The sequence below is a fragment of the Myotis lucifugus genome, unplaced genomic scaffold (genome assembly GCF_000147115.1).
Source record: "Myotis lucifugus unplaced genomic scaffold, Myoluc2.0 scaffold_780, whole genome shotgun sequence".
NCBI lineage: Eukaryota > Metazoa > Chordata > Mammalia > Chiroptera > Vespertilionidae > Myotis > Myotis lucifugus.
The window spans coordinates 80,125-90,978 of NW_005871828.1; the positions used below are offsets into that span (position 1 = coordinate 80,125).

General features: G+C 43.4%; 1 protein-coding gene across 6 annotated transcripts; it reads right to left on the bottom strand.

The window, feature by feature from the left end:
- Positions 1-295: 295 nt before the first annotated feature.
- Positions 296-10,544, bottom strand: ZNF26 (zinc finger protein 26). 6 transcript variants are annotated; one of them, XM_023747027.1, is made up of 5 exons: positions 8,035-8,221; positions 7,789-7,915; positions 7,436-7,531; positions 5,392-5,521; positions 296-538 (listed from the first exon to the last, which is right to left on the bottom strand). In XM_023747027.1, the coding sequence occupies exons 2-5, from the start codon at positions 7,886-7,888 to the stop codon at positions 508-510; spliced, it is 357 nt and encodes a 118-aa protein (XP_023602795.1). In that variant the 5' UTR covers positions 7,889-7,915; positions 8,035-8,221; the 3' UTR covers positions 296-507. The 6 variants fall into 6 exon arrangements, with proteins under 6 accessions (XP_023602795.1, XP_023602794.1, XP_023602792.1 ...); XM_023747026.1 differs by having other exon boundaries at positions 5,356-5,521; XM_023747024.1 differs by lacking the exon at positions 296-538 and adding an exon at positions 10,147-10,543 and having other exon boundaries at positions 2,837-5,521; positions 8,035-8,160.
- Between the last annotated feature and the right edge of the window lie 310 nt (positions 10,545-10,854).

The following is a 10,854-nucleotide window of genomic DNA, read 5'->3' on the forward strand; positions in this document are numbered from 1 at the left end:
TTTTGCTTTAATTATGTTTGCTATGGGGTTGGCAGTTGTTTTTTTATCATCTTAAAATGAAGTTACCTTTCATTCTGAGTTTGTTAAGAATTTTATCAAGAAGAATTGCTGAAATGTATTGAATATTTTCCTTAAGCTATCTGGGTAGTAATGTTTTTTATATTAACCTATTTCTACATTAACTGGTTAATATGATTATTGGACTTAAAAATAAAAGTTATTTTGCCAGCAAAAATGGGTTAATTCAGGACAAGCATGCTATAGCAAAAGCCATAGGCAAGTTCAACAAACAAAAGAAAGGAATGCTATTTTATGGAGAAAAAGGAAGAAGTTGGGAGGAGTAGTTTTGAACAAAAGTTCATTGGGGAAAAGCAAGAGTACAGGAGGAGGGTGGTTTCATTGGCTGAGCTGCAGGGGTATTCGGTTTCTCGATTTCTTGTAAGAGATGCAATATATATCTCTTCTGTTGGGGCCTGTAATTGGTGATTCTTTCCCTCTGACGATTTCTTATGTTGGGATCTGTAATTGGCAATTCTTCCTGTAAATGACATCAAGTAGTACTGTGTGAGAGCTCCCCCTCTGGCCTCCTGATTCCATTTTATTGAATATTCCCTTTACTAATTTTCACAAGATGAATATATTAATAAACTCTAATATTGAGTTATCTTGGACATATTATATATTTATAAGGTTGAACAATATAAATTTGTCCTTTTGGTTTGAGTCAAGTTGAAGAACGTAACATACATGCACTACTATTTATCTAATACAAAGAACTTATTCAGATTCCATCAATTGTCCTGATAATGTCCCAGAAACAAAATTTGGGGTTGGTATCCAATGTCAAATACCTTTAGCTACATTACACTGGAGCAGACTTTGTCTCATGACCTCAACATTTTTTTAAAAAGTGTGTCCCATTTTCATGCTGAATGGATCTCAACTTGTGTTTGTTGGATATTTCCTCACAATTTAGATTCCAATTATGCATTCTTGGCAGGAATACTACAGAGGTGATGTTGTACTCTCAGAGATCATATCAAGAATTTCAAAATATTATGTTTGTACCAGTAATGACAATATTAATTCTGATAGCTTAAGGTGATAAATGCCATATTTGTCTTTTGTAAAGTTACTATTTTTCCAATTGTAATTAATAAATATTCTGTGGGCAGATGTGCTGAGACTAATGAAATATTCTCTCATAAAACTTTCACCCACCTAGTTTTAGCATTCACGGTTCTTGCCTTTCCTTTGGTATTTATGAAGTGAAATTCCACTGTAAGGAAGAGCTTTCCCTTCTTCCCTACTTGTTTATACATTTACACCAATATTCTAGATTTTGGTACTAGAAAATAGGGTGCTGCTAAAGCAAATGCCTAAAAATGTGGAAATGGCTTGGAATTGGTAGCAGATGGTAGAGTTTTGAGGCATTTGATAGAGAAAGCCCAGGCTGCCTTGAGACAACTTGGTAGAAATACAAATGGTAAAGGTACTTTTGGAAAGGTGTTGGGATAAAAATGAGTCACATGTTACTGGAGATTGAAGAAAAAGGAGATCTTTGTACTAAAGTGGGAGAGACCTTGGCTAAGTTGTGTTCTATTTTGTGAAAAGTAGTACTTACAGTGAACTGGAATATTTAGCTGAAGAGATTTCCAAGTGCTCTTTGGCTAAATGCTCTGTCCTCTGAGCCCACTTGGGTGGTGGCCCTGCTCTCTCCTCCCTGCATGGTAGACCAGTTGTCTGGAATGTAAATAGCTGTCACCTTCTAGAACTGAGGTGGTGGTACTGCTTTGAGGTCATTCCCCTTCCCCCTTTTTAAGGTTAAATTATGTTTACAGCTAGATAGCTCTATCAGCTTGTTTCCTGCCTGTAAAATTTCAGAAGTCCCACAACATTCCTTCATTTCAACCCTTCTCTATCCCCTTCTGTCCAAGTTGGTAGTATTTCTGCTGAGATAACTAATTGGATTTATAAGTCACACACCTAACATCTTTAACAAACAGTTGTTGTCCAGCCACATCCTGGGTGTTCTCTCCACAGTATGCTTTCTCATTTTTAGCAATATGGATAAATGGAATCTTCCAAATATTTACGATATAATTCCTTTCTGCTTACCAATCCATTCTCCAATTTATCTCTGTACTCTATTAGCAGCAAACTGCAGCTAGCCAGTGGGCTGTAGTTTGCCAACATGTAGTCTATGTCCCTGAATGAAGAGTATACAGTGCAATTTATCAGAGCTTGCTAGGCTGTTCTGATTCCTCAAATATCTCTACTCGAATTATCAGACTTTTTCTAGACCAATGCATGTTCACATAAGGGATTAATGAGCATTTGAAATGAATGACTTTTTTAATTCAGCAAGCCATATATATATATATATATATTTGCCTTCCACTATCTGAACCCTACAGCTATGAGTAAGCAATTATTTCATTAATGTCACAAGAGTTGCTTTGAGGTGAGATTTCAGGGCTTCAGGTCTTGGTCACTGTTTAAGAGCTGATTGCAGAAGTATCCATCTCATCTCCTGTCCCATATTTCCTCATAAATTTAAAGTTCTTCTATGGAAATAGCTCCTCAGAGTTCCCAGAATCTTATCAAGGGCCACAAACTTTTTGGTGTACGCAAACAATAACACCATTTCATATTATGGGACAAAAAGTTTCCATCTTGGATTGTAAACAAGAATATGAAAGATTTTCTCATTTTAGGAAAAAATCTAAACCACATACCCCACTCTTCTCTAACATTTTGTTATCTATACACTACTCTGGAGCAACAATTTATCAATTAAAGCCCTACAGTTATAAGAAAGATAAACTCATTCTCCTTAACTTTAACTGAAAAAATATTTTTTTATTAAAAAGATACGAGGAAGCACCCATAAAGCCAGAAAACCAGGTTCAAAAAGGGACAGTATTCAGTTAGTCTAGGATATCAATACAGCAGGAACCGATTATCTGAATAGAATTCTGGGAGAAGAACATAGGAGTTCCCACATTTCTTTTATGGTTCATGTGAGATTGAATTAAATTAAAAATCCTGGAAAAGAGGCTACTATTATCCAATAATGGGAATAACGCCTTCCTGTCACTAGTGGAAAAGACACCACAAGGAGGCACACACAGAGGTACTTGTGCAGAGAAAACTACAAGGGGAATGGACACCGAGCTGCTAAAATATACTCGACGTTCATTACAATGCGTTCTCTTCAGCAGCCCTGTGATTATTGCCAGACCCACTTGCGTAGACTCCTGAATAAGCGAACTCATTTGGAGTGAGAACCGTACCTTTTCATTTATTAAAAGCCACATTATATTAGCTATATTGCTAAGAAATAGAGACAATACTGATAGTTATTTAACATGAAGAACACTGGGGGATGTTATTCCACAAACTATTAAGTATAACAAGTTACATTGAAAATAAAAGAACAAAATTTTAAAAAATGCTGTTGAGGCCCTGGCCAGCATGGCTGCTGGTTGGGCGTTGTCTTGTGCACTGAAAGGTTGCTGGCACATGCCCGCGTTGTGGGCTCAATCCCTGCTAAGGAACATGTAGGAGGCAGCTGATCAATGTCTTTCTCTCTCCCTTCATCTTTCTAAAAGTCAATAAAAATAGTTTTAAAAATGCTATTCAGTGCTGTTCATGAAAGTCACCCTAAATATTCCTTAACCTACAGAATATATCCCTTATCTTTACATTTTATTTACATATTAAAATAAAAACCTTTATACTCCACCATGTAAAAGTCTACCATTTATAATTATTTTCTTCACTCTAAAACATAGCTTCAAATTTGGAATGTGACTCTCCATTTAACACATTTTCTATGAAAAAATGCTTTCCCAATTTAATAAATTTATAAAGTGTTCTCAATATGAATTCTTAAAATTACATCTTCATAATGATGCCAGCACATTTGATATAGTTCCTGCTCAATTTCTTCAGTTATTCTCATCTATCAAGTTTGTATATGACTTATTTCTAAAATCTTTTGCACAGTCATTACAAATATGATTGGTTTCTCTCCTATAGGACTTATTTGATATGAGTGAATTTTTAGGACTGCCTGCTTATATATTGTCTATATTATCATCTGAAATCTCCTAAGGACCAAGTTTTATTAGAATGTTTCTAACATCTGCTTCATTCTAATTTCACTTGTGAGTTTTTCTATGTATACGGAGCCCTGAATTCCAACAGAAGGATTTCCCGCACTCAGAGCATTTCCATGGTTTCTCTCCTGTATGAACTCTTTGATGCTCACTGAGAGATGACTTCTGAGTGAAGGCTTTCCCACACTCACTGCATTTGAAAGGCTTCTCTCCTGAGTGAGTTTTCTGGTGTATCTGGAGTGATGCCTTCCTAGGATAGGCTTTCTCACATTCACTGCATTCATAGGGCTTCTCTGTTGAGTGAGTTCTTTGATGGATAATGAGCTGTGACTTCCCACAAAAGGCTCTCTCACAGAAACTACATTCGTAGGGCCTCTCTCCTGTGTGTGTTCTCCTGTGTATAACGAGGTATGATTTGCTGCTGAAAGCCTTCCCACAGTCACTGCATCCATAGGGTTTCTCTCCTGCATGAGCTCTCAGATGTGCAGTGAGTTGTTCCTTCCTCCCGAAGGCCTTCCCACACTCACGGCACTGATAAGGATTATTTCCTGTGTGAATTCCCTGATGTACAGTGAGCTGTGTCTTCGTATTGAAGGCTTTCCCACAATCACTGCATTGATAGGGTTTCTCTCCTGTATGCGTTCTGATGTGAACGAGGAGGTATGACTTACTCCTAAAGGCTTTCCCACATTCGTTGCATTTATGGGGTTTCACTCCGGTGTGAGTTCTCTGGTGTACAACAAATGGTGACTTCAAACTAAAGGCTTTCCCACATTCACTGCATTCATAGGGCTTCACTCCTGTATGACTTCTCTGGTGTAAAAGAAGCTGTGACTTCCAGCTATAGGCTTTCCCACAGTCACTGCAGCCATAAGGTTTCCCTCCTGTGTGAATTTCCTGATGGACAATGAGCTGTGACCTGAAAGAGAAGACTTTGCCACATTCACTACAGGAGTAGGGTTTTTCTCCTGTATGAACTCTCTGGTGAGCGTTAAGGTTTGACTTGGCACTGAAGGCTCTTTCACACTTAGTGCATTCATAAGGTCTCTCCCCTGTATGAATTCTGAGATGAACAATGAGCTGGGATTTACAACGAAAAGCTTTCCCACATTCACCGCATACACAGTTTTTTTCTGTACTGTGAGCTCTTTGATGCTTAAGAAAATATGATTGTTCATATCCATGAAACTTATCAGGATTCTTTCTTAGATAGTTTCTGGTTAAACCTGACCTTTGTGTCAAACTTTTTTTCCCAAGTGTGTTATACTTATGGAGTCTTTGTCTTGAAGAAGCCTGGGTTTTGCTCAGATGAAGTTTTCCAAATGTGTTACAAGCATAGTTTCTCTCAACACTTTCAAGCTCATCTTGATTCTTCTGGTACCATTCTTTCCAATCTTCTAGAAAGAAAAATATTTTAAAATCATAACATGAACTTAATATAGAATGAAAGTTTTAGAACTGCCATGTAGTGAGTCTTTTCCTCTGGTTCTGGCCTCTGACACTGGTTCAAAGAAATATTGGCCAAGTGCACCTGCGCCATAGATCTAAGCATGGGGGTGAAGGGAACCGAATCAAACCAAACCAAGTCCCATTGTGGAAATGGGTAGCAAATTAGCAGTGACAAAGGGGATGACAAAGGGGAGATAATTGGAACACTGGTCCCTGACATCATCAAGCTTCTGAATTAAGCTACTGTGGAGTTATTGCCCTATGGCAGACAACTGGTCATTTGAGACTATAAATCCTTATTGTTTACTTTGGTTGAACCAGAGGTTTAAGATACTTGTTTATATTCTCAGACTAGTGATAGGATGCTTATGCACATAAACCCAGCAGCAACAGCTATGGGGAATATTCGAGTTCTCAAATACAGCTAAGATGTTGAGTTATCCAAGTATGAGAGAATACAGATCTAGGCAGCCAAGGAGGCTCAGAGGTTGAGCGTCAACATATGAACCAGTTGGTCACAGTTGGATTCCCAGTCAGGGTATATGCCTGGGTTGCAAGCTCGATCCCCGATCAGGCAGAAGGCAGCTGATCAATGATTCTTTCTCATCATTAATGTTTCCATCTCTCTCTCCCTCTCCATTCCTCTAATCTGGGTGACAATTGAGAAGACAGGAGACAGTAAAGATGTTCCAAAGGGTTAAATGCCAACAGAAACAAAAGCAGTACCTAGATTAGCAAAGAGACCAGGGTGCCCAAGGGGAGCCCCAGAGCAAGGATATAAGACTAAAAGTGCAAGAATAATAATCATAACAACAGGAAAACTGAGGGAGAACAGTGATTTCAGAAGAAATTACTCCCCACTTCCGACACTGAGAATGAAGAGTGGAAAGTACAGGGGAGCGCTCTTGCAGGCACATCAGACCTGGGAACAGACTACAGAAGAAAAAGAAGATGAAAAGATCAATTTTGATGTTATAACACTGAGAGAGAAAAAAGCTTAACATTTCAGAATGGAAGAGCCTTTCAATAGTTATAGGAGTAAACAGCCAAATTTGGGAAATAAACCCCTTTGGATAACTCAAAAGGAAAAAGGGGCCATGGAATTATTATTAAGGTGATCAAATCAGTTAAAAATACAGTGGAGACCAGGTTAGGCTTCAGAATTCTAAGAAAAGTGCCTGCCAGGCCAGAGTGGCTCAGTTGGTTGAGTGTCGTCATGTGCACAGAAAGGTTGCTGATTCAATTCTCAGTCAGGGCATGTATGGAAGGCAGTTGATCAATGTTTTTCTCTCACATTGATGTTTTCTCTCTCTTTCTCGCCCTTACTCTAAGTATGTCCTCAAGTGAGAATTTAAAAAGAAAAGAAAAAAAGTGACAAGAAAGAAACAGTTATAACTTCAAAGTGATCAGTGAGAAGAGAGAAGGAGGCAATAAAATCTCCGCAGACAGTCAAGGCAAGAGAAGGAAGTAAAAGACTGTGGGGAAAGTCTAAGGGATTCGACTGTGACCGCAAAGGAGAAAAAACACGTCAGGGAAGTGGGGGCATGAGTGACACCAAGTGAGAGGCCTGGAAGCCTGAGACGGTCCATGACCAGGGAAGGAAGGCAGAGAAAGAAGGTGCCAGAAGGAAGAAAACGAACCCAGAAAACAATATTTGAGCGGAGTGTACAAAAGGAGGGCATGCCTCCCTCGCAGAGCCAGAGGTGTGAAGCCCAAACATGGGCAGAATGACAACCATTTCCTTACCTGAGGACTAGCAGGACCCCCGACCCCACCGCCCCATGGTTCAGGGGCTTTAGACAAAAGTGTCTACACCCAGTGCGCTCCCACACCTCCTGTCTTCCTGGCTCCCACGCACCCACCTGGACAGCTCTGATGAGAAATTTTGGCATTTCCTATCCATGGCTCTTCTCCTTGCTCCAACTTGAAGATTAAATCAGGTTTGGTACCATGATACCCTGTTAATGGAAAATCACAAAGGATGTGGGCTAAACTGCTCGGGATTGAGACATCAGGAGCTACAACATGACACTGCTCATTTGTACTTGGGAAGAGTTTACAATTAGGAGGTGATAGCCAAACAGGGATGAACACATGACCGCTAAAGTTCATGCCCATAATCATCAAGTACTTCAGAGGCCCCAGGGTAAATCAACAAAGGAAAAGGGATGGCAACTCATGACTCAGAGTCTATTAACAGAGAAGCTGTACTTACCTGTACACACCAGGTTGCGATAGTTTTCCAGTATCACATCCCTGTACAGGTACTTCTGCGCAGAATCCAGTAACTGCCATTCTTCCCAGGTGAAGTCCATAGCTATATCCTTGAATGACAACGATTCCTGTAATAACACATACCCCATTCAATCAGATGCAGTCACCCTAGGTGACATAGGAGTAACAGTTTTACACACATTTCATAGTTAAATACATAAATGTTACAATAAATATGGCAATTTACCTTGAAAAAGACCTGATGTCCGTGTGTCAGAGGGGCTGCAGTTTATTGAAAAGTGGTGGAGCCCTAGATGGTTTGGCTCAGTGGATAGAGCGTCGGACTGCGGACTGAAGGGTCCCAGGTTCGATTCTGGTGAAGGACACATGCCCAGGTTGCGGGCTCAATCCCCAGTTGGGGGCATGCAGGAGGCAGCCGGTCAATGATTCTCTCTCATCATTGATATTTCTATCTCTCTCTCCCCCTCCCTTCCTCTTGGAAATCAATTAAAAAAATATTTTTAAAAAAGTGGTGGAAAGAAGTTGTCTAAAATCAGAAAGCTCCCACTGTTCGCTAAGATATCCACGATGTTGAAGCAAATTCACATTTTAAATCACACATGAGCCCTAGCCAGTGTTGCTGAGTTGACTGAGTGTCATCCTGTGACGAAAAGGTGACCAGTTTGGTTCCCAGTCAGGGTTTCCGTGCAGGAGGCAGCCGATCCATGTATGTATATCTATATATATCTCTCTCTCCAATTAAAAAAAATTAAATAAAAAAATAAAGCTAATATAATTGCAGAACTGACTGTATTTACAAATTTATTCCCATGAATTTGAAAACTTAGAAGGAATGGAAAAATTTCCAGGAAAACAAAACTAACCAAAATTGGCCCAGAAATAATTAGGAAAGCCAGACCAACTAGTCAATGTGCATACAACAAATTGAAATAGTACCAAAGGTACAGCAACTCCAAAAGGTAATGGTCTCAGCCTATATTTACAAGTCAGTCCTATCACTGACCCAAGGAACAGCAAATTCCCCTCACATCTGACATGATGCAGAGCCAGGAAATGATGGGTACAGCGCAGCATCGTACAAGTTTGCATAATCCCACAGACAATGCCAGGCAAGAACAGCACAAACTGTAATCTAATCTCATTTATTATTAACTCCGGTCAATATTCCCAGAGAAAAATACTAGGAAAGTAAACGGAATCCTATACATACACACATAGTAAACTGAGACAAGGAAGTTTATCCAAAAAAATTAGAGGACAGTCCACTGTATTAAATACTCTTTTCTCAAATTACAGGGAGGAAAACAAACACCTTCTCCAAACTTTCTTGTCCTCCACAGCCCTCCTTCCCTGGCCCTGCTCTGAGTCCTCCCGCAGACCCTTCCCGGGGCTCTGCTCAGTCACGTCGGGGCTAACGCGATCGCAGGCGCCTCTCATCTGTTTATTTCCAGTTGAGAATTCCCACCGGCTACAGACCGACTCCAGGCAGCGTCTATTCAACACCCACAAACCACACGGTGCCTGGATGCGTCTCACAACAGGGCTCCCCGGCGGGAACACCCTCGGCGCTGCCCTGGCCCGGTCTGGTCCGTGGGGTTGGGCAAGTTTGTGAGCATCATCTCCCGGCTCCACGTCAGTTCAGCCACGACTGGAGTCGCCCCTCGTGCTCACTCCGTCGGTCCAGGCGGCCCACGCACCCTCCCTCCCTCCAAACCTGCTTCGTTCTGCTTTGCACCCCAAATCCTCCCCCCACCCATTAGCCTGCCTCTATGCCCGGTGTTTACTCGATTACCTCCCGTCCCCCCCCCCCCCCCCAGACCACAGCTCCTCGGAAACAGGAACCCTGCATAAGCGAGCTCTGCACCGCCAGCCCCAGCCCCGGGACCCTCACTGCCCTCGGAGGTCAGGGTCCGCAACCGGCAAATAAAGTGTAACTGCGGAAGGCGGAGGGCCCGGACTCAAATGCCAGGAAGACCAACGGGTCCGGGAGGTTCCAGAACCGGGCCGGGGGTGGGTCTGGGGCCAGCCCGTGGAGCCCAGGCCCTGGAGGGGGGCCGTGCAGGGGGTGACCGTGTTCCCGCCCAGCGCCGTCAGCTCCGAAAAGGAGAAAATTCCCGACTCACCCCCACAAGCAGCTGCCCGGGTCTTGGCCATTCCGCGCGGTTCCGTGCAGGCTGCGGGGGAGGCACCGAACCGTGAGGGCCTTGCTGCTGCTTCCACCCGCGCCCCCCGCCAGGAGGGACCTCGCGCCCCCACAGAGCGAGGTTCCGGGGCTGAGTACCCCGCGGGGAGGCGACCTCCGAGCCTGGACAGAGGAACCGGAGAGGTGAGTCCGTACCGTTCCGCGGCCCTCATGCGGGAGGAGAGGCCGGGCTGGATCCGTCCACGACGGGACCGACCGTGGAAGGCTCCGCTGGACCAGAGCCTGGTCAGCAATGGCCGGATCCGCGGCCACAGACACTCAGAACGCCCCCCGCCCGCTGGTGAACGCTGACAACAAGCCTGAGGCAGCACCGCCGGCGCCCCTACCGACTACGGCCGCGGGGCGGCGCACGCGGAAGTACGTCATGCGTCCGAGAGCCGGGCGGGACAGGCCGGGAAGAAAACTACATCTCCCAGAATCCTCTGCTGAGCGTCCAACTAACTGGACCGGCTTCCCGAAGGCGGGAAGGGACAGAGGTTTGGAACCTAACAACCTAACGGGAAAGGCAGGCAGCGGGCGGGCCTCCGCGAGAGTCCGGGCCGTCAGTCCAGGGCAGCCCTAGGCCCCAGTTTCCGCACAGCCACGCAGCCCCGGCAGAAGGCTGGCATCGCTGGAGCGGCAGGCGTGCTCAGGTCTGGATGTCAAAGCAAGATAGAGTTAGGCCACAAGGCATAGCAGAGAGGGGCACTGTGAGGCTGCAGGCTGCAGTTCCCAGGGTTATAAAACAGTTCTGATGATCAGCGCACCAAGCAATACAGTTACCAACTTCATAAAGGGGAAAGTACAGTAGACGGAGAGAGAAATAGAGGTTCACCCATAATAGGAGATGTTAACATACTTCTC

Excerpts from the sequence above, each read along its gene's own strand:
- ZNF26 (XM_006106185.3), bottom strand. The coding sequence starts at position 7,888 with ATGGACTTCACCTGGGAAGAATGGCAGTTACTGGATTCTGCGCAGAAG. Across the intron at positions 7,532-7,788 it reads TCGCAACCTGGTGTGTACAG|GGTATCATGGTACCAAACCT; the intron begins GTAAGTACAGCT and ends TTCCATTAACAG. Across the intron at positions 5,522-7,435 it reads TTCTCATCAGAGCTGTCCAG|AAGATTGGAAAGAATGGTAC; the intron begins GTGGGTGCGTGG and ends TTTTCTTTCTAG.